The sequence below is a fragment of the Trifolium pratense genome, linkage group LG1 (genome assembly GCF_020283565.1).
Source record: "Trifolium pratense cultivar HEN17-A07 linkage group LG1, ARS_RC_1.1, whole genome shotgun sequence".
Taxonomy (NCBI): Eukaryota; Viridiplantae; Streptophyta; class Magnoliopsida; order Fabales; family Fabaceae; genus Trifolium; species Trifolium pratense.
The window spans coordinates 11445388-11468982 of NC_060059.1; the positions used below are offsets into that span (position 1 = coordinate 11445388).

Below are 23595 nucleotides of genomic sequence, written 5' to 3' on the forward strand. Positions count from 1 at the left end.
ATTGAGATACATCAAAATTAACGGTTTTTGTATTTTTTTAAATGTCGTTAATCTTTATGTGTCTCAATAGCATATCAAATGATTTTGGATTTGTCTGAAATTTTACACAAATGATCTATATGATGTAAACTTTCAATCCAACGGTGGATTTTATAAAATTTATATCGGTTAAAACGTTATTGAGAGGTGTAACATTTGGTGTCAAACTAGTTGGTGTCAACGGATCCTGACTCTTTATTTATATATGAGTTTTATTTTCCCAACTAATTAATTAATTTTTTTTATATCAGAGAAGCTAAAAACTCACTAATTAATTATTTATATTAAAGAATCTAATCAAAATTAGACTCTATAATTTTTGAAAAATAACAGTGGTTCAAAACTCATTGCAAATGTTGAATATGCACTCTATTATGTTCTATTTAATCAATAATGGTCTCAACTTCTATAGGGTATAAATTCCTTGTCGAACTGTTCCTGTTGTTCATGTTTACTTTGAGAGAATCCTTCTTCCATATTCGATAGATTTAGAATTCTACCTGATCAGTATTCACTTTTGACCCCTTGCCTAGCTAATTCGATCTAGTTGATTTTGGCCATATATCACTTTAGAATCATAAAATACTCCCAATATTATTTCTTCATATGTTATTTGTTAATTTAAATTTTTTGACAGAATGTTATTTGTTAATATTGTTTATGAGGTTATTTGTTAATATTAACTCAATGTGTGTTTGCTTCATAAGTTGTGGAATTATATTGAAATTAGGTTGAATGGTCAAATTTCTTCATATGTTATTTATTTGTCAAACCATTGCACCATAGTGCGGTATTTATTTGATTTAGGTTGAATGATCCAACTCAATTCAGGATATATATTCAATCAATGATTTTATTATCGTCAATAGATCCAGAAACAACCCTACAGACTCATGAGAAAAAATTATTATCAAACGGTTCGACTTTAAATTTGATCTTATAAACTTATACGTTAAAAATAATTACTATGAACCGATGGTTTGACCTTGCTAAACATAATCTAAAGTGCCTAATAGACATTTGATCACCCAACACCTCATTTTTTTTACAGACAAAATGAAAAAATCATTATAAACTCACACGCGAGTGAAAGAGCTTGGGTTTGAACCCCGATCATGACGTCCGCCCTAACAAAGACATTTTTTGTCGATTGAATTATGACTTGTGAACAACACCTCTTTTAGTTAATTAATTAAATTAATATATTTTTAGTCCCTCCAACAATACTAGTATTAATCAGAGAATCTTCACATTATAGAGGTAATCCAAAAAAAAAACATTTACAAAGGATAAACCAAAATTCGCCTCCTTTACGAGAGTAAAATCCCACAAAGTAATAGATTGTTTCAAAGGAATAGATCGACAACTTGAAGGAAGAATCTATAGAAAGTTACGTTTTTAAGAATATGGTATGATTAAATGGACCCGTTTTCAATGTTTAGTCGAATTGAATGAAATGAGAATAATTAAAAGATCCTTCACATTACGTATAGGCATTCTATGAGACAATGACTAAAGTTATGAAATTAACTGAGGTTTTTTTTTTTCTTTCTTCTTTTTCTTTTCTATAATAATCAAAACGGGCTTATAGTGAATAATCTAACTAAAGTCTGTTAGTCTAGATTATTTTTAGAGATTTCTATCCGACGCATAAGTTGATTTGTATTTATTTAGAACAGTGAAAATCAATCTCATAGTACAACTAGGGTTGAGCATTGGTCGAGTTTGGGCCGAAAATTGTCAAACGATAAAAACCGGAACCTCTTAATTTGTTCGAGTGTCTAGTTATACGGATGACCGTGACAGGTTTAACAGGTTAAATTGAAACTTTGTTGCTACATTTTTTTTGTTTTACTTTCACCATCAGTTTAATCAGGTTCGAGGGTTAGTTCTGGCAAGTGGTTTCAGCTCCCTCCCGATCTCGCAGTTGCTACATTTAAAGTTCCATTGATCCATAAATTTATATTTTTCAAATAATTCAACACCTAATTAATACATAGAACAATAAAAGATAGAAGAACTTGATAAACAACAAAGAGGGTTAGATACAATCACTTTGTTTGAAATTTGTAGAAATTAAAATAGACCTAGAATATTAGATTTATATTTTACACCTATTTCTTCACATATTACAAGGTTATAACATTTCTCTCATCTATCAAAGATGGATAAATTAAGCGATAGAGGGGTGGGGGCACTTGAAATCGAGAAAAAAAAAGTTGCATCTTAGTAATTGTTCGGTCGGTTTCGATTATAAAACATTACATTGAAATTTTTTGTCTACTTTATGTATGTGAGATTTTTAACTCATCATTCTCTTTAAAAGTCAGCGTACATTCACAACAAATTTCACTCTATCAGCGTCAACTCAGTGGTAGCATACTAGTGTTTTCTTCTTTGATGATTTTACTCGCTATTAATATTGTGTACAAGTTTTTTAATCCAACATATATGAACTCTTTTTGTGTGTCACGTGTGATTTTTTCTTAAAATCTTATCATCTCAGTGCAATGTTTGTTTTCTCGTCTTAATACGTTTAGTTCAAGTTTTCATATCAATTTCAATCAATTAATAATTCAACTAATAAATAGGTCAAATATTGCATATACAAAGACATGAATATCCTATTCACTTTTTTTTTTCTTTTCTTTTTATACTTCCTCTGTCCTAAATCTTTGGTTCTTTTAGAATTTTGTACATAAATTAAGAAATAACAAATATTAATATGTTAAGTCAATTATACCATTACATTATTAAAAAAGAGAAAAAATCATTTAATAAATTTTTTTTAAGGGTACAAATGGTAAAACATAATTTATTATACATTGATTTCTTGAAAGAATCAGAGTTTTGGGACAAAAGCAAAGGACCAAAGATTAAAGACGAAGAGAGTTATATTTTTTTTAGTCGGGGAAGGTAGTTAATTTTTAACAATGTTAAATTTGTGATTTAAGCCACTAGACTACGAAAAAAATAATAATAAGAGACCGTAATTATTTAAACACAGCATGAAAATTGCTTTTGCCCCCCCCATTGTTTCCTCCAAGGCCCCCCAAAGTGACCATTTTGACCCTATAAATGCGTTTGGACTCTAGAATCCGAAATTTGTTTGTTATGGTCCATACAATCCGAAATCAGTTTAAACAAGCAATTGGCTGGTTATGCCTGCCTTGTACGTGATGTTTTGCCCAGGAAAACCTGGGTACGGACTGTACAATCCGAACGTCCTTATTTTTAACGGTTTTGGAGTATGGAAGCCGAAACTTGTTTGATATGGACCATACAATCCGAAACCAGTTTAAACAAGCCATTGGCTGGCTATGCCTGACTTGTACATCGTTGATGATTTGCCCAGGAAAACTTGATTTTGGACTGTACAATCCGAAATGCTTTGATTTTTAAAATTTTGCATCAATTCGGATTCTACCAACCGGAAACGCTCATATTCGGTGTGTAGGATCCGAATTGAGTCTATATAGCCTATATTTCAGAAGTTGCACTTTCATAACCACTTGGACACTCAATTGGGAGCTTTGGAGCCAGGGCGATTTTTTTGGCGTATCAGAGACTTGAAAGCAACGTTTATTCACTCAAAGAGGGGCGCAATACTCAATCGGAGTCATACAAGAGGTAATAAGCACTTTAAACCGTTAATTTTTCCAATTTTCATGGTTTTATGATCGCAGTCGCGTTTGGCTCATACAATCCGAACCCATTTCGGATCCCACATGCCAAACTGGACAGCTTTTTGAAATTTATTGTGATAGGTAGGGTTTGTGATGGCCGAACCTCCGTTTGAAATGAAACCGAACATCGATGAACCCGACATTGCACAACCTAATGTAGTTGAACCCGCAAAAGAGCAAATTCCGAACATGCATAATGTTGGCCTGTAAAACTGTAAAAAATTTCTGCAGAAAACTTGATTTTGGACTGTACACTCCAAACCTGTAATTTTAGTGACCATTTCGGTTCGCAGGATCCAAACCTGTGATTTTCGTGACTATTTCGGTTCGCAGGATCCAAACCTGTGATTTTTGTGACCATTTCGGTTCGCAGAATCCGAACATAATTGGTTTTGGATTGTAGACTCCAAACCAACGTATAAGCACAATTTTCGCCCCCCCCCCCCCCCCCCCAAAAAAAACGTGTTCCCATCTATAATTGGCTTGTTTCGGATCCCACGAACCACACATAATATATTTCGGATCCTAGGATCCATAGCTTCCTAAACCCCCCAAATTCAAGGTTATTTTGGGATTTTTGAGGGGTTTAAGAGAAACATGGGGGGCGAAAAAAGCAATTTTCACACCGCATTGGATTAATTAAATACAGGCTTTAGTAGCCCAGTGAATATAAAGTTCAAAAGCCCAACCCAATACTTCTATCATCTCTTGGAGATCGCGTGTCGATGAATAGTTTACTTCTTATTTATCCCTTAATTTTGCACTCTTACCCCACATATTTTTTAAAATTCTTATTTTGCCCTTTTCGTTTTAAAAACAAAAAAAAAAATTCAATTTTTTGAATTTTGGAAAAATTTAAAATTTGAGTTTTCTAAAATATTTTTTGTTTAGAAAAATTAAAACATCCATAACAGTTAATCCTGCTAAGGCTTGTTCAAAAAAAAATTAATCCTTCCAATGCTCATATAAGTTTTTGGTCAAGTAATATAGTGGTTAAAAATTTTACCTTAAATTGAATAAGTGAAGTATACGAGATTCGAACTTCAACTTCTGCATACATAATGTAGTGTTCTTGACAACTAAAATTAATAGATGATTGTGTTGTGAATTCAAGTAAACCACACCAAAAACAAAATCAATGACAAACAAAACTAAAATACAAAATTACAAATGATTAATTGTAGTGCTATAATTTGTCCGAATAATAAAGCAATAGGTGATAGCTAAATAACATATGCAGATTCAGCACTGAGATTTTAACTTGAATTTTCACCTAAGTGAAGATTAAATACTCAGTACCACCAACCATAATCTAATAATTAATATTTGTGCCACATATTTTTCAACACGTTTAAACTTGTATTGTGAGCATACTATAAATAGTCGATGGAATTTTTTTAGCATCTGGAAAAATGTTAAACTAATTAAAAGTTGAAATTAAGCATAATCTAAATTACAAATCAGAAAGTGACAGATCATATCTTCTTTAGCTTCTGATTAGTGTCATTGACATGCTCTTCTAGTTTTCTAACATTTTTTTTTCCATGTATTCTCATTCCTTTTCTAAGTTTTGTCACTTCCTTACCTATTTTAGCATAAGTTGCTCTTATCAAACAACCACTATTGATCATTTGATCAAAAGGAAGATGCATTTATGGTTGACTTGATTTAGAAAATATTATAGCTTAAAGTTATGTTTTGAAGGGGATTTTTTTTATTAATTAAATTGGATCTAATGACTATTTTATAAGGTTATAAATCTAAACTACGATTAAACTCTTAGTATTGAGCTAATACCTCAAGTGTTATAGTTTCAATTAATAAAAATTGCTCATTTTTTTACTAATCTAATGTCATTAGAATCTTTGACTCTAGTAGGTGCCTTAAGGTATCCCTACTGACACTATGCCTTAGGTCAGATGGGCTCACTATGAAACTAATCCCTTAGTTAATGATACAGAAAATCTAGTTTTGTTTTTTTGACCAGGGTTAAACTCCCAATGATGAGATCACTGTATAGCTGATATGTAATTTGAATCGTCTGATCTCAAATCAACGGCTGTGATTAAAAAACAGTGTGAAACTGCATGTATCTTGGATAACAACAGATCCATATCTCAAATAGATGACTCCAAGAATCGAATTCTGAGAGGAGATTCATATTGTCAATTTTTCCAACACCATGTTGACGGAATTGCTCATTTATAAATCAAAATACAAGAATCTTATCTATAAAAAAAAATCTTGAATTCATTATAGATTTACCTCAATATATGTATATGCAACCACGCATGAAGAAGATAAAAGTCTCTAGAATAATCTGAAATTTTGTCTTAAGATCTTTTTTTTTTTTTTTGTCTTAAGATCTTATTCTTTCCTTTATATTGACATGGTCACATGCAACAATACATTAATCAACCTATATATATCCCTTTAACGAAGCTTAGTTTCTTCATATAACCAATTAGCTCAAAAATCATCCAATTACGTACATAGCATTACTTCTAGCTAATTATTAATCATGGAAATGATTACAAGGATGGTGAATGATAAGGCTGTGGTGATATTTAGCAAAAGCACATGTTGTTTGAGTCACTCCATCATGTCATTGATAAGAAACTTTGGTGCAAACCCAATTGTTTATGAGCTTGATGAGATGACAAATGGGATACAGATTGAAAGAGAATTGCTTCAATTGGGGTGCCAACCAAGTGTACCAGCTGTGTTTATTGGGCAACAACTCATTGGTGGCTCTAAAAGAATCATGACACTCCATCTTCGCAATGAGTTAGGACCAATGTTGAAATGATGAATGAGAGCTATATATATATGGATTTGATTTTAAGCAAAAAGCTAGTTCTACATCACTTCTAGTTTAATAAATGTCAAAGTTTATCAAGTATATTTTGAATTCTATAGCTAGCTTAATGTTAATATATACAGTATCTAGTTATAAATAGGTTAAATTGCAATTTTACCCCTTAACTTTTAAAAAACTTACGATTTTAGTCCAAATTTTCATAATAGCACTTTAAACCCTCTAACTTTAACCCATTTTAAAAAAGGTTGTCTTCCAAACTTTCACTGATTTTGATCAAGTTAAAGTACATATACTCTCATGCCATGTTAACATGTCTTATCACATGGACAATGATGCACATGTCACGTCATCCTATGTAACAAGACATGCTGACGTAAAGATGAATAATAAAGAATTAAAATTGAATCAAAATTACATCCTCTCTTATGGATAGTATTCATGTTAATAAATAAGTTTATTTCTTTTCTAGCACTTTTGATCCAATCTAATAAAAAAAAATGGTACACGTGATTTATTCTTATTTATATCATTTATATGTGCTTTAAAGCTAGTAGTATATATATACAGAACTGCGAGAACCAATATCAACAAATGACTTCATGGCCCAATGGATAAGGCGCTGGTCTACGGAACCAGAGATTCTGGGTTCGATCCCCAGTGAAGTCGCTTTGTTTTTTATCAAAGCATTTTTTCTTCTTTTTTTAACTTTACCTTCGTTGCAGAAGGAAATGAATGATATAATATTATATATGAAATTTGTTATATACTAGTTCCTACTTCCTCATTTGTTTACCACTGAAAATATATATTAAATTATTAATGTTGTTACAATTCTCAATCAATCGGAAAAAGTAATGTAAATTATAATGGTATTGGTATGTTACCATATTACCAAACAAAACAAAATAGACACAATCACTCCATGCATAATACCATATAAACTATACATGATCTTACTATATGTTAAACAGTTTTTTTTTTTTTTTATTAACTCTCTTGGTTCTCAGAAGAGGGGGCTCAGTAATCCAGAGTTCGGTCGCAAAGGTAAGTAAAATCTGACCATATATGTTAAACATTCTTTTTTGTAGTCAAGAAACTGAATGACGTCTTCTTTTAGGAAAAGGGAACCTTCTCTCAAAACCAACACCATTAGCCTTAATACCATTAATCCTAAACAATGCATTAAGCTTGCTTAGTTTTTTAGTAAATGATTTGAAGAGCTTATTAGCAGGATGAGACTTAACAAGTTCTTGTTTCATAGAAACATGATCTTTCTCCAAATCGGTGAGTCTCATTCTCATTCTTGTTACTTCGAGTTTCAGTTCTCGATTCTCTCTTCTAACTGATGCATAGTTATCTCTAGGTGACATTGCTCCACTTCCTGCACCACTACCTGAACGTTGAGGGAATTGACCATTTAGTCCACCAAAGAGTAATTGATTGTGTCCTCCATTCATGGCGTTGCGAAGACGGATTTGTTCGAAGTATAGAACTTGTACTGCCATTTGAACTGGTAGTCTTTCATTTTGTGCTGCATGGCTGCATGCTTCTTGTGACAGTTTTTGGCAATCTATGGTTTTGCATAACCGGTATCGCTCGGATTCCTTTATGTTTGGATGAACCTATGTCACATAAGTGGAAAATCAATTTAGTCGCGAAGTTGTTAATATTTCGGAATAGTCCTTAAAATTGATAAATCTTGACTGCTCTTTGTAATTGTCTAACAAAGACTAATGTGATCGAGAATTTTAAATATCGTTACTTTTAAAGATGAAATTGTCTGACACGGATAATTTGAGGGACTAAATTGATGATTCGTTTGAAAAGCAAAGACTACTGAGACTGATACCTTAAGGAAGATATCAACTTATCTATAGAGTCAATCACAAAATCATCCTTTAATCAATTTAGTCACGAAATTGTTAATATTTCAGAATAGTCATGGATATTTAAAATTCTCGACCATATTAGTCTTTTTGAGTTGGATGAATTTAGCCATTGAAATTGTCCAACAGAGACTAATGTGACCGAGAATTTTCAATTTTGTTACTTTTATAGAGATAAAATTTCCTGACCCTAAATTGATTGATGATTAATATGAAAAGCAAAGATTACTAACCTTGAGGAAGATATCGACTGCTCTATAAAGTCCATCGCTTAAAATACGTGCATGATCGGGAAGCAATTCAGCGAGTGAAATGAACTTTGATGGAAACAAGTTTGGGTCTAATGCAACTTCAGCAAGATAATTGTCCAGCAATTTGGATACCTTAAGAATTGAGCTTTGTTTTGGAGATCCAGGGCTATCAAAATCATAAACCATTTCATTTTCATCTCGCATCCGGCTATCGTCCTCATCCTCTTCATCCAAGTTAAGAAAAATCGAAAAAATCCTCACAATTGAATCTGTATCGTAAATAGTACTGCAACGGTTATTATTCTGATACGAACTTGTTGGAATCAGAATGTCTTCAAGAATTGCTTGGTCAAGTTGTAGACCGATCCGCTTCTCCAAATCCGATCTACAAGAAGTAGATGCTGAAGTTGCTATTGAAGATTTCAACAAACTTGAGAGAAAAGCTATTGGAACTTGGCTTTTCCTTGATTGAGTTGGTAATAAACTAGTTATTGTTTCAACAAGAATCCTTTGATTCTTCAAAACTTCCAAGTCAAGTAAGCTTCCTTTGACTACTTGAAGAGAATTATGTGCATAGTTTATCAAAATTTTGCTGATAATGTCTTGTTTTAGTCCTTTTGACTTCATCGCGGATAAAACTCGTTTGAAGAAATCAAGGTTAAGAACAGTAAGAGATTTTCCCCACCATTGTGAAGGTGTTTCAGGTTCAATGGTTTTAGAAGGGAAATTATAGTCTAGTTTTTGCAAACCAGAAGTAAGTTCCTCTTTGCACACATTACTTGAAATTGCATTGATTAGTCTGTTAACAAGGCCAATCTCTTCTGAAAAAGGTAGGAGAGTTTCGCAACGGTGAAGAACAGATATTGAGTTTGCTATGTTTGAGAGCACTGTCTCTTTTAGATATGATTCGGCTCGCGTCAACAAGTTTTTCTCGGCAAAGTCTTCTGTCATTTCTAGAAAATGAGCTATGCATCTTAGCATAGCAACATTGGAGAGAGTGATCTCAATGTTAACTCCATAACAGAATTTTGCAGCTAGCTCGAATGCCTCTGCACCACCTGGTACACTTGGTAGACTTATGCGCGAAACTTTCGAATCTCTTGATTCTAACAAAAGTTTTCTAATTCTTCCACTCCTAGAAACTAGAGGAAACTGTAGAAAAAACAGTTGCAAACAACTTATTAGTACTTCAATATTGAAACATTATTTTCATGATTGTAACATTAAAGGAAGATTAACATTGTTTGTTTACCTTGTGAAGTGCAAAGCTTGAAGCTCCGACTTCGATGGTAAGATCACTAGAGACATCAGATATTGGCCTGTAATGCACAAATCTAGCTGAATAATTGCATATGCTAGACATGGAAAACTCAATATAAAGAAGCAACAATTGAAGCAGCTATATATATATATATATATATATATTACCAAAATGAAATTATATTTGAGACCTTAGAAGAGTCTTATGCTGCAGCATATGTATATGTAATTTAATGTACTAAATAGAGTTCAATGTATGTGTTTTGCTAACCACAAACAGAAAAACAGTGTAATCTTGCAAGATCAAGTACATAGATGAGAATGGCCCCAATTCAATAAATACATAATTTGAATGTGACCACTTTAAGTCTTTTACATTACCCTAGACAAAAAAGTAAGTTATCGGCAAATGTTAGTTGTTAGTTTGTTAGAGGGGGAGAGAAAAATTGTTAGCACCAGGAATCGAACTTTTAACCTCGTTTTTAAAGTTTAAACTCATTCAGCATCCCAACTCATACTACTGGACTACGCTTTCGAGGACTTAACTTGGACGAAATGGTTACACGGGTTAAAGTATAGTTGAATATTACAAGATAGGTTATTATTATGGCACTGTAGTAAAACACTGGAACCCATTAATTGAAATCATTGATGAGTGACATTGAGAGATAAGAAAGGGAAACCATTTGTGCCACAAAAGTACTGTCATGTTGATGTTTAAGGCTATGTATAGAGCCAAAATGTTTTCTTATAATCAGTGACTTATTATTAAATCAAAATTCCCTAACATAGCCTTTTAGTTATAGAGGCTATCTAAAGATAACAAAAGTATGTGAATAATTGCAGACAAATGTTCATTGGCATTATCATAAAAGACACGTGGGATTTGGACATTTAACCATGCAGCATCATACTATGTTTCTGTCTAGAGTGTACATGGCTACATCAAAGTCAATGTTCCATTCCATGTTACATCTTAATTTATCTGCTAATTTCAACGTTTCAAAATTGTATCATCATGGACTGAAAGTGAACGTGTTGCTTTTTTCAACCATAGTTTTGCATAGGTTGTGAATGTTAATCAAATACGATATAAAATGTAACACCGACACTTCTGATTGAAGATATGTCTGGTATCTAATTTATGTGATTATATTCAATTAAATTCACTTTTTTCTTAAATTATTAACAATGTTGATGTATAGTGTCGTGTATATGGTGTTTCTGATTGTATTAGTGCTTCATAGGATGAGAGTTTAAGGAGGGTTGGAAATTGGAGGACTATCAAGAGATGAACTAACTAAACCTATGCAGCACAGACACTTTTTGGATTAGGTGTGTCCCGACATCGACACGACACCGACACTTATGATTATATTGAAATATGTTATTTTCTCAAATTATTATTAGTGTCGACGTATCTGTGTCCAGTGTCCGTGTCTTTGTTCGTGCTTCGTAGAACTAAAGTAACACATGAGCAACACTACAAGACAAAATAAAAGTTTTCCAGCTGTTACCTTCAGAATCAAATAAGAAAGGGACGGTTGAATTAATTGTAGAGTGCAGACCCACAAAAATGTAAACCACTAAACACTAACCTTAAAAAAATTAATTCCAATTATTAGTCAAAATCTACATATATGTATGTGATAATGACAATACAGAGGAAAAATAATTAGGATTTGTTTAGAGTTTATGGTGGTTTGTTGGTCATTCATTACTCATTAGAACAATTTCTGTCATCCTGCCTAATTCATATTCATTGTGTCCTCATTGCATTTATTATTTTTAACTAAGAACAAGAAAAACCATCTTCATGTATCTAAAATAAATGCTTCTATATGTTTCTGTAAGCTAGCTAGATTGTATATTTGGAATCAAGGTGAGTTTGACAGAATAACGGTGTACTGTGATTTTGTTAAAGTCACACAGATACATCGTGATTCTGTCAAACTCACTGTCAATTCAAACATATTTGTAAGACAAAAATTAACGGTAAAAACACACATAATTAAGAAATAACAAAGTATTACCATTCAGTTGCATGTCTTATGCTAGAACTTGGACGAAAGGTCCTCTTCCCAGAAATGCTAGGCTTATATTCTCCAACAGTGACAACTCCCATTTCCACAAAATCTGGCAAATTTTGATGCCTTTGCACCCCACTAATTTAATGTACTGTCACTCTTTTACTGAAGTCACTATGTTAACAACTCATTCAAAAACAAAACTATTATGTCATTCTCTTGGTAGATTCTTTTTGTTGAGAACCACACACTTTGTTTCTTCAGCTTCTTTCTGTATAGTTCATGCAGTTCTATAGAACTTGAGGTGATTATGAAACCATACTTTATGAGTGTGTATAATTTAATCTAAAGTCAAGAAATAAACAGGTGTATGGTTTCACTTTTCGGTGAAAGGTAATGAGTAAGTGGACTTTTTCTATTTCTTTTACATGTTTTTTGTCTTAAGATATTGCAGGAATCCGGAAGGGTTGCAGTGCTTTTGGGATTAGTAATAATTATATGAATAGTTAATGAAAAATATTCAAATAATTAGCATATATTAACTGCTACTATAATGTGTATACAAAAGTGGAATATTAGATCAGTCCGATACAAGTATTAAGTTATTGAGCAAGTCATATAATAAAGCTAAGTATATATTTGGTTCCATTTTCAGAGGTGTCAAAATTGATTTTGAAGATATACAATTGATTTTGACATGTTTAAATGTTTTAGAGTAAAATTGATGTTGCCTCCAGAATCGATTCTAACATGAAGTTTTTGTCTCTACAATTGAATGTTTTTGTCTTGAATACGTTGTTCGACTCATTTGTATTGATGTATTCATAGTTTCATAGATAAATCACTTTACATTGAAATTATTTTTAACTAAAATTGTTCACATGTGTAAACACAAGATTAATACAAAGTGTGAGCTGCTCTAAAGAGTTTTATAGCACTCTAGAAAATGACTGTTAAAAATACATTGTTTTACCCTAGAGTGGATTTGTCCCTCTTTTTCTCCCAAGTGCTTCCTTTTATAGTCCATAATTTCTTGACTTAATGGGCTTTTCTCATATTTGGATGTCAAGTTCAATAAGCTAATGGCCCAAATTCCATATGCAGTCTGTCCGTACAGGACACGTGGAGCTGGCGTGCGTAGTTCACGTGCAGATCACGTGAAGCCGAAGCACACGTAGCTCACATCATTCGTCCGTGCATATCACGTGAAGCTGAGGCACGCGTAGCTTATGTCACTATGTTCCCTCGTACAGGATGTGTGGCAGGCCGAGACGAGGTCCAAATGATTTGCATAGTTGAACTAAGGATTGAGCTCAACATGGCCTTAATGGCCTCGATGAGCTTGTTGAGTTGAGTTGGGCTGAAGATGAAGCTCGTGGTGATCTGTATGGTCAAAGTGTAATAGAGTACATATGATATGATCCCCATACCATTTCACAGTCCACCAATTGCCATGCCTGTTAATGCGTAGACGTTTATTTCTTCATCGGATCAACCAATATCAGTCCAAAAATTAATTTCAAACAATCAATTCATTCAAAACCAATATTTATTGGTGCAGGACCAAACACACAATAAGTGAATAGCAAATGATGATGAGTACTAGCACTTTGGGTCACCCCAATACACATGAATTAAATAAAAATTAGCTCATGATATAGACACTAATGTGTACCACAATTACTCATCATGTGACAACAGTTGGGACAATCATGATTATAGCTTATAGTATTGATCTGGTGGTCATAATTAGGCCATCAATTTATTTTGTTGTATGGTTTGAGTAGGGTGGTGATAGGCAATGAGTAATTGAATTAATACAATTTAAGTGGATGTGTCCTTCATTTCATATTCTATAACTTTGAGTCTGCTAATGCCTCATTTTTTTCTGAAAAGAATTGATCATCTGAACCAAAGTTACAGGCTTTACAGCTTCTCTTTCTATAGGAATATACAGTTGGCAGGTGGTCCTATATTACTCTTCAAATTATTCCTTTGTAACTCTAGAGAAGTACAAGCACCAAGCAGCATAATCAAAGAGTCTTAAATTTGCATAACCTTTTATTCTTTCCTCCTTGATTGCCAATTATGCTCCGTTATTATAGGTATGAAATGAACCACAAACACATAAACAAACATCGAACACAATATGAATACTGATATATAGACACCAATAATAATTTTAAAAATTGACATAATTCAATGTAATTATAAGTATCGATTTTGTGTCGGTTCAGACAATGTAACATGCCTATTTCAAAAAATATTCATGCTTCATAGATTAAGTAGCCACTAACTTTAATATGGACCAGGTGTGTCAAAAGATAAAAATTTAGATCCCAAAGCAATGCCAATAAGTACTAGTAGATAAAATAATTGAAACGTCTAAGCAAACATTTTAACTTTTTAAAAGGAGAAAATATAATTGAAAAGTAGCTTTTGTTGCATGTCCGAATCAGATATCAAACCCAAGACAGAATATTGATTAAGATATAAGAGACATGCGTCATTTCATTTAAACCTTCTTGGATTGTTATTGGTAAGATAGAAGAGCAATTACAAAAGTATACTTTCATACTATACAAAATTAATGATGTATGTAAGGGAGAAAAAAGACAAAGAAAGTAGCGCCTAATTTAATTGAGATATTATGATTGAGAGGGCCTTAACAAAAGAGGTTTTTCCCCTTTTCACACACATAGACATATAGGGATTAAATGAAAGTAACTACTACGAATATGATTAGTGTAAGGGTGGAAAGATTGTGGCTACAATCATGGTGTGCACAAACAAATAACCCCACATGTTCAAAACTTGTGGGACTGGGAATTCTACCATTATTAATTGCAGGGATGAGGCCTATATTCAAAAGGGTGTATGCATCTATAACCTTGTACTCAAATCAAGTTTCAATTATATAACTAACTGTATTGTATTGGATGAACATGTGGGTTTCTTATCACTTGTCATTCTCACACGAGAGGTGCTAACATAATTGAACCAATTTGTGAGAAAAATGATTTATAACAAGGAATTTTTTTTTTGTTGACAGGAATAACAAGGAAAATTAAAAGTGAAGATTAGTGAGACCCATTAAAAGTGGCTCCACCAATTAGTGGGTTCCACTGATCTTCGTTTGTGTCTATCTATGTCATAAATAGACAACAAATAAATGAGTAATGAGTAATAAATGGAGCAAACCCAAATTCGTACGACAACAGCTCACCTCCAAAATTTAAATGTTGTATAAATTTGCATTTTATTGAAGGGTTGTATTTTTTTTTTAAGCAATTGAAGGGTTGTATTAAATATAAAAATATTGGTTTTGTTAATAATTTTTTTAAATGCTCTTCAAAAAAAAATTAAATGGTGCAAAAAATAAATTAAAATATTAAGGGCCCGTTTGGTGCACAGGATAAGATAACTGTATCATATCCTGCCGCAATCCAGTGTTTGGTGATACAGCAGGATATGATAAGTTAATCCTGAAGTTTATCTTATCCTGTCTCTCTAGTTATAATTCTTATCCTGAATTTGAGCTGGATTACCAGCAGGATAGGATAAGAAAAAAAAATTATTGATTTATTTTATAAAATATATTTTAAAATACATAAAATATAAATAATAAAATAATTAATTTTTAAATACATATGTGATTTTCTCACAGGCGTAATTTTGTAATTTATATATTCTAAAAAATCAAAATTTTACTAAAATTACAATATTTTAAAGTAAAATGATTATTAAAAAAATTGACAAATAGGGATATTAATTTAAATTTTATAAAAAATTAAATATAATTCTTTTGCAATAGTAGTTTTATTATTTACGTATGAGATATATCATATATTTATTTGGCTTATCTAACATGTATATATTATTGAGTTATTTATTTGATCAAGATTCATATAAAAAATTAAACTTGATTATTTTCTCATAATTTTTATTTGAAATTATATAAAGTTATTTGATTACTTATTCATATTTTTTATTTATAAAATTAAAAGTATTACAAAATAATTTTAAAAAAATAACAATTGTTTTACAATAGTAATTTTGTCATTGTCATTTAAATATGTTATATATCTTATCATATTATTATGAGCTATTAAAAACAAAATATAATAGTTATCATGTTTGTTATCCTGTGTGCACCAAACACAGGATATGATAACTGAGTATAACTGTTATCATGCTGTTATCATATCCTATCATTATCCTGTTTTATATCCTATCCTGTCACTATGCTATCCTGCGCACCAAACGGACCCTAAACACATTCAAATTGAATAACTTTGACAAAAAATATACTATCAGTGTGAACTGTGAAGTCTTTGAATTTTTATAAAAGTAGTGTTTCTCGGTAAACAATTATTTATGAATTATGTCAAAAAAAAAATTATTTATGAATTATCACATCAAAACATATTTCTTTTCTAATAAACCTGGCCAATTATGCAAATAGTTAGTTTCCAATGTAATTATTTTTTCACAATTAATCCAAATACAAAAGTATACTTCATTTATTTATGTATTGAAAGTGTATTTATTTATTTTTTGAAGAATTCCTTAGATACAAAGTAAGTATTGTAATCATTGTTTTTTTTCTGTTCTAAAACATATTTAGGTGAGGAATGGTATCCAAATGCAAGGTAGAAAAGTCCTTAAAATTTAAAGAACACTTACAAAGAATGTATATTTACTTTCTTCTAAGATATGTCTTGTTAAACTATTATTGTTGATATTAGAATATTCTTTGTTATTATTAGTCATATAGAAAATAAATATAGAAACTTCCATTGTATATATCATTGTAAAAATCAATAGAAAGGTAATAAGATTTATTGTTCTGACTTGACTTTTTACCACTGGACCAAACTCTTGAATTGGAGTTTATAAAAAAAAAAACATTATATAAATTAAAGAAAGGTAAATGAATGAATGGTTGGTCAAAATTGTTCAAGGTTAAAATATACAGTATAGTTTCATTTGGGGTAAATTCTAATATGGATCACTTCATCAAGTAATCCATGGTGGACCAGTCATAAATAACATTATAACGAATACGAATTTTACAAAATCCACCGTTGGATTGAAAGTTTATATCATATAGATCATCCATAGAAAAATTTAGAAAAATTGAAAATCATTTGATATGTTATTAAGACACATCAAGATTAACGGTTTATTAAATAATGTAAATCTTGATGGGTCTCAATAACATATCAAATGATTTTCAAAAAAATTTAAAAAAATTATAGATGATTCTATACGATATAAACTTTAAATCCAACTGAGAATTTCGTAAAATTCATATTCGGTAGGTCACTTGTCCACGGTGGACCAGCTGTAAAGGTGGTCCACCGTAACATTAGCCTTCATTAGAGCAAAGTTTTGGTAATGATGGCAAATTATATACAGTATTTCATAATAAGTCAGAGAATTCTCGGTGAAAAAACAAGCACTATCGAATTAAATCTTTCACGTGTTCATTAAGAAAAAAGGAAAAAAATTAAATCTTCCAAAGGAGTTGATGGGTTTTTCACTTGACTGTCTCCCCTACAGCAAGACAAGCTTGCAAGTATGGAACCACCACCCACCACACTTTGGTAGTTATAGTTGTTCAATGAATCAATATTGATTTGATTTGATGGCCGTGTAACGCATAAAGTTACTAACACGTGAATTATTGCCTATATAATATGATGATTGCTATGAGTTTTTTAAAACCCAACTCACTTAAACAGTTAAACTTTTCTATATAAAAACAAATGGTTTTGTCCATGCAAAGTGGTAAATTAACCGGAAACATTCATCAGTGTTTCAAGTAGAGCATCTAACATTTGCCTCCTTTACGTGTTTTCATTATCTTGCGCTTAATTCACCAGAACTTCTTTCTAAGTTTTCTATATTTATCAAATTCCAATGGCTGTATAAAACCAAAGCTGACTCTGCTGCATCCTTGACATCAGCTAATATTTGCTTATATCAATGGCTTAAGTATATATGTTTTTTTTATAGCTTTATACTTTTTTTTTTAAGAAGCTAAATTAGCCCACCCAAATTGGCGCCAGAGAGAATCGAACCTCAGACCTCAAGAGGAGTACACTCCCAGGTCCCAAGCCAATACCAATGCACCAACCCAAGTAGGTTTTATATAGCTTTATACTATTAGCGAAAAATGTATTTTGAAAAAAAATAACTTATGCAAATATGATAATTTAAATTTATGAAAAAACAGATTATGAAGATACATTTTTTTCGTTAGTGAAAACTTATGAATTAACATAAAAGTTATTTATTTGCATCAGTTATTTTTCATAAGCTCAAAAATAAGTTAATCCAAACATGCCCTTAAAATCAATTGCGAAATAAATCACCTAGAGATTGACTATCAATTTTTATCATATAACATGCATGGATTGCATGGCAAAAAAAAGAGACTAATTTTCAAACACAGTAGAAAATAGCAAAACTAAAATTTGAGCCATCTGTGTCTCTAACTCTCTTTACCTTTGCACAGGGCATGAAGAAGTCAAGAAAGCATAATAGTATAAAGCTTATATGAGACTATAGTAATAATATTTATAATAGTAATAATAATAATATGATCAGTAATAATATTTATATAATATAATAATAGTAATAATAATATGATCAGATGAAATAAGCATAAAAGAGAATGACCTGGTGTATAGGCCTACACACGAATCAGGATTGGATGACATTTTCAATGGCGAAAAGAAACTTGAACAGTTTCCGTTAAATACTGAGGGGAATATAGACAGAAGCATTGGAGGCTTGTGAAATCACATTTGATAGATAATGTGGAAGCATTTTCAAGTTTTGTACTATAGCGCGCCTGATCAACGTATCTCACCACTCTGTCTGCTGCTTCTGCTACCGTTTAAAGAAGCAGAACTTTGGCTTGAGAGTTGCGCATCAGACAGTGAGACAGACCCACCTTGTGAAAAATTTAAACCGACTGAAGTACCAGAACCATTTCCGGAAGAATGCATTCTGGCTGGATAGGATTCCTTTTTGGGACCTGACTTCAGTTCAGGCCGAAACTCTGAATATGTCGTTGAAGGAACCAGGCTAGATAGTAAAGACCCAACTGGGTATGGAGCAACTGGAACATCAATAAGAGAAGATGCTGATGGACTGTATCTCATTGACCCCACAGGATGATCGAACTTGCACGTCGAGCCAAACTTGCAGTGCCCATTTTGTAAATAAAACAAACAAGGCTGTACACCCTGTTTTCTAGAAAATAAATTAATTACGAACAATTCCCAAAAGAATACACATAAATTAAGGTGCTAATACAAACATTTTTGTTAATCGGCAAAAATAGTGCTAACACAGCATTATAATGTGACCAAAAACAATTAGTGATTAGATTCAGTTTAATACTTCGTATGAATAGTAAAAGTTCAATCAGCTAGTTAACTCTAATAATACTCGTTATAAATGAATGGAAAAGCATGCATATGATACGCAATAAATAATTAATCTATAGAGCTACTTAATGTGGCTAACTACATTATATGTCCAAACGTTGCAGCCACAATGCAAGTGTACATAACCGCATAGCTTGTTCCATCACAAATCCTCCGTAAGAGGAGAAAAAAGATCACCGCAGCCATAATTTACTTACAAGGTGATGAACATTGCTTTTTTGCAGCCGCGTCTTTAATCCTATGTTTCCATCTCATATCCTCTCAACCATGATAAGACACCAACCAAGCAAAGCACAGGTTAAGAAAGAATAGAAACTACCATACGGCAACTTTAACATTATGTGCATCACTACATTGACATTTTGAGCAGGAAACTGGAAAGGCTTAACCATCAATTCCGAATTAGGATCGACTAATGAAACCTTGGGTTTTCTGAGCTGAATAACCGTTCAAAAATTATATCCATATAAAACAATCACAAGCTCATAAATTTTATTTTAAAAACATAGAACTTTTGAATTACAAACACTTAGAATGCAACAAGTAACATGACAATTTAAAAGGAAATATATTGAATACGAGATTTTGCATTAAGACTGTTACATATATATCATTACAATAATGTGCATTCATCCGAGCTTAGGAGAGTTGGTCCTTGACATGGTATCATGGCTTCAAATTGAATGACCAAGTGACCATAGGTTTGATCCATGTAACCCCCATTTTTCGGAATAAACAGACAAATACTATGTCTCAAACCCATGCTTTTGTGTGAGGGAGCAGGATAGATAGAGAAAGCCAATCATGTTCCATCAAGGAATCAAGCAAGGTTGTCAAAATCGAGATCCTTCCTAGGATCAATTGGGGAGAGAGAAAAAATTTAATTGTGTGATCATATCATGATCCATAATCAAAATACAAATAATGATAACTTTAAAATCACCTCTAACATTTATTTCAACTCTAATTAAATATATAATGATATAAATGACATTCAAAACTTAAATTGAAGTTATAATTTATGAAAGAGTTCTAGCACCACTCGGTTGCAGCAGCACCAACATGATGGAACAGCAACTCAGATTGGAGGGGAACATAACTACTCAATATCAAATTGAATTGGAATACACATGGGGAAACGGCCATAAGGATGGGGTCTTTTAATTTATAGAACTAGGCGAGTAGCATTTTCTGAAAAAGAAAAGTTTTCCACCATTTGAGGGAGCATTTATTAGGGACAGTCCTACAGCATTCTCACCATGCAGTTGTGCAAAAAACATTAATACTAACGACACAGGTAACAAGTTAAACACCGAGCAGGGACATTGGCCCTAAGCCCCTAAAAGAACAGCTTTGTTTAGACTAGCAACAGATTTTGGTTTCTAATACATAGGAAGTACTGACGGCATGTCATGACTCCTAGCAGAATACATTTATTATTTACATATTTATATGGTTGATATCAGAAATTACAAGTCAAGCAGCATAAATTTAAACCAAATGAAAGAAAACTAAACAATCGATTCAACAAATAACCAAATTGAGATACCATTCATACCGGGCGTAACGGAAGACCAATGGGACTAAGAAGTGGTCGTGCAACACCCTGATCCTGCGGATGATGATATCGACAAGCTAATCCAAATTTACAGTCTCCAGTTCTCAGATAGTATTGGCAGACCGGTTCACCAGGTCTTTCAGGAAATACTTTTTCCTGCAGGCTGCTTCCTGCAGGGCCAGGAGAAGAGGGCAGAGGAGTATAAGGTCTAGCAAAAGCTGATGTTGATGACGACAACTGGGTCAATCCATATAGAGAAGTAGCCCCAACAGCAGGTTGCGCGCCAGGAGATAACACAGGGCTTACAGGAGCCTGCACTAATTTAAAATCATCACAATATTGTAAGTACTAAAGCAAAGGAACAAAAAAGACTTTCACATACAATATATACACACACAGATATGTCTCTCACCGAATAAGGACTCCATCCAGGAAATGGAACAACCCCTGGGGAAAGAAGTACAGGACCATAAGCCCCTTGTACATACGAACCAGGTAACACAGGAGGTCTAGCCACTCTCACGCTTGGGGAAGCTCCTCCAAACTGTTCAGGCAGAGGAACAGTTGGAGACTGCACCTGTTGATAAAATTGAGGTGCAGATGCTGGCAATGACGTGCCAGCAGGTTGAGGATGGTGGAATTTACAAGTTACGCCAAATTTGCACTGCCCCGTTTTCAAATAATAGGAGCACTCATTCTCGCCCTGTTTAAACAAAAGACACGGTTTAACCATATGCACAATTCTCTATAAATAATAGATAAGGAAGAAAAAGAGAACAAAAATAGGAGTCAAACCGGTCGTAATGGGTATCCATAAATATTTAGTGGAGCTTGGCTTAAATATCCCCCTCCATTTTTGGGATGGTGGAATTTACAGGACGCGCCGAATTTACAGGTTCCAGTTTTTAAATAATACTGCTCATCACAAAGAAAAAAAAACAACCACAATTAGTATAACCCTTTTATTAAACAGTAAAGATAAGAAGTTTCTGAACCAAATACAGTAATAAGTTAATAACAAATATCATTGAAAATAAACAAACTATACCTGACATGGAGGTTCCCCGAGCCGTTCTGGGTAGTCCCCCGTAGCTCTTACTGCAGCAGCAACCTGAACAGGAACAGTAATTGAGTTGACTCAGTTCATATATTTATATCCTTTAGCAAATGTTATTGTTTTTTTGGTGTTAACCCTCTGGTTCCCAAGGGAACGGGCCTAGTAATCCAGAGTTCGGCCACGAGGTAAGTAAAGTCTGACCAAGAATTGTTCCCACTAGGAATCAATTAGCGAATGTATATTACTTAAATGGAATATTGCATTCTTCTAATACTTTTTTCCTTACTAATACTAACACGTGTTTATACATGAATCTTAACAATTAACAATTTAGGAATAACACTAAACAATCCAGTCAAAAAAGGCAATAAAATAGTATCTACTACTAAAACTAACAGCAATAAAACACTTCCATGAAATTCAAACATAATGTAGATATCTAAAAACGATTAAAACCGTTACCGCAGCACGATCACGCGGATGATTGAATCGACACCTTCCACCATAACCACAGAACCCAGTTCGCATATAATAAGCACAATTAGGCACACCATGTCGTTCAGGGTAAGATTCACCACCACCAATCGTTAAATGCCACATCGAATCTACAACACCTACAACACAAAAACCAAATTCAAAACCCTAATTATTATTAAAAACAAAATCCCTAACATAAACATAACAATAACAAAACCCTAACATAACAACAACCTCCGAGAGCAGTTGTATCAGCAGTAGGTGAACGCCATTCATGTTGATTTAACGGGTTGGATCCGTTTCTAGTGGGGCTCCGAACGTACAAGTCCATTTTTGTTTGTTGTGTTTGGGGTTTTTGAGGTTGTTTTGTTTGTTCACCTGTACACAGCAACAACTTTACAAAGAGTGATCTAGAATGTTCTGGAAGATCGGCGAGCTTAGCTCGTCTTTCTTCCTTCCTAATTGAGAACCCGACACACAGAAAATGGGTTTTTCTTTTCACACGTTCTTTGTGTTCTCGTTCGTGTGTGTGTGTGTGTGTGTTAGTGTTTCTTTCTCTTTCTTCTAGTTTTTCACTCTCTCTCTCTCTGGAACTGTATGTACGGTCACTGATTTTCTTTTCTTTTCTTTCTGTGTTGTTTTTATTTTCAGATTTTCAGAATTAATATAATTTTCTGTTTTTTTTTTTTTTTTTTTTGTGTGCCCGCCAAATAGAGGAAATGTTTGTTGTATTTCGCGGAATAAAAATATCATCATATCATAGTTTATAACGGAAAACGGAGTGTTCTCACCAACTACGGAAGATCCTAGCCGTAGAATGGAATTTATTATTTATTTTCGAATTAATTAATAGTAGCGTCAACATGTACCATCTATTTGGTCCAAAAAAGAATAAAAATAATGTTAGCATTAGTACATTTTTTTTGGCTGGAACTCAAATCTCACTAAACTAGTAGTACTAGTGAGTAAAGTAGTGACCGACACTCGTCCTTTGAAAAATGACGCCAATGTCCCTTGCCTTACAACTTCTTTTGTTTGGTTGGTTGGGGTTAATGATATACGGCTGTTAG

General features: G+C 32.8%; 3 protein-coding genes and 1 non-coding gene across 7 annotated transcripts; 2 read left to right on the plus strand and 2 right to left on the minus strand.

Moving 5' to 3' along the window:
* Nucleotides 1-6219: 6219 nt before the first annotated feature.
* LOC123920683 (monothiol glutaredoxin-S1-like) lies at nt 6220-6534 on the plus strand. Its single transcript, XM_045973014.1, has one exon. The coding sequence runs from the start codon at nt 6247-6249 to the stop codon at nt 6532-6534; it is 288 nt and encodes a 95-aa protein (XP_045828970.1). The 5' UTR covers nt 6220-6246.
* A 605-nt stretch (nt 6535-7139) lies between these two features.
* On the plus strand, nt 7140-7212 carry TRNAR-ACG. The gene has a single exon. It is a non-coding gene; the product is annotated as a tRNA-Arg (tRNA).
* A 118-nt stretch (nt 7213-7330) lies between these two features.
* On the minus strand, nt 7331-12439 carry LOC123920765 (BTB/POZ domain-containing protein At1g03010-like). Its single transcript, XM_045973114.1, has 4 exons — nt 11977-12439; nt 9936-10002; nt 8666-9835; nt 7331-8168 (listed from the first exon to the last, which is right to left on the minus strand). The coding sequence occupies exons 1-4, from the start codon at nt 12066-12068 to the stop codon at nt 7635-7637; spliced, it is 1863 nt and encodes a 620-aa protein (XP_045829070.1). The 5' UTR covers nt 12069-12439; the 3' UTR covers nt 7331-7634.
* A 6129-nt stretch (nt 12440-18568) lies between these two features.
* Nucleotides 18569-23267, minus strand: LOC123920840 (zinc finger CCCH domain-containing protein 32). 4 transcript variants are annotated; one of them, XM_045973279.1, is made up of 7 exons: nt 22760-23175; nt 22511-22653; nt 22040-22102; nt 21787-21906; nt 21404-21694; nt 20992-21303; nt 18569-19229 (listed from the first exon to the last, which is right to left on the minus strand). In XM_045973279.1, the coding sequence occupies exons 1-7, from the start codon at nt 22854-22856 to the stop codon at nt 18837-18839; spliced, it is 1419 nt and encodes a 472-aa protein (XP_045829235.1). In that variant the 5' UTR covers nt 22857-23175; the 3' UTR covers nt 18569-18836. The 4 variants fall into 4 exon arrangements, with proteins under 4 accessions (XP_045829235.1, XP_045829159.1, XP_045829365.1 ...); XM_045973203.1 differs by having other exon boundaries at nt 22511-22662; nt 22760-23174; XM_045973409.1 differs by lacking the exon at nt 18569-19229 and adding an exon at nt 19901-20284 and having other exon boundaries at nt 22511-22662; nt 22760-23267.
* Nucleotides 23268-23595: the final 328 nt, after the last annotated feature.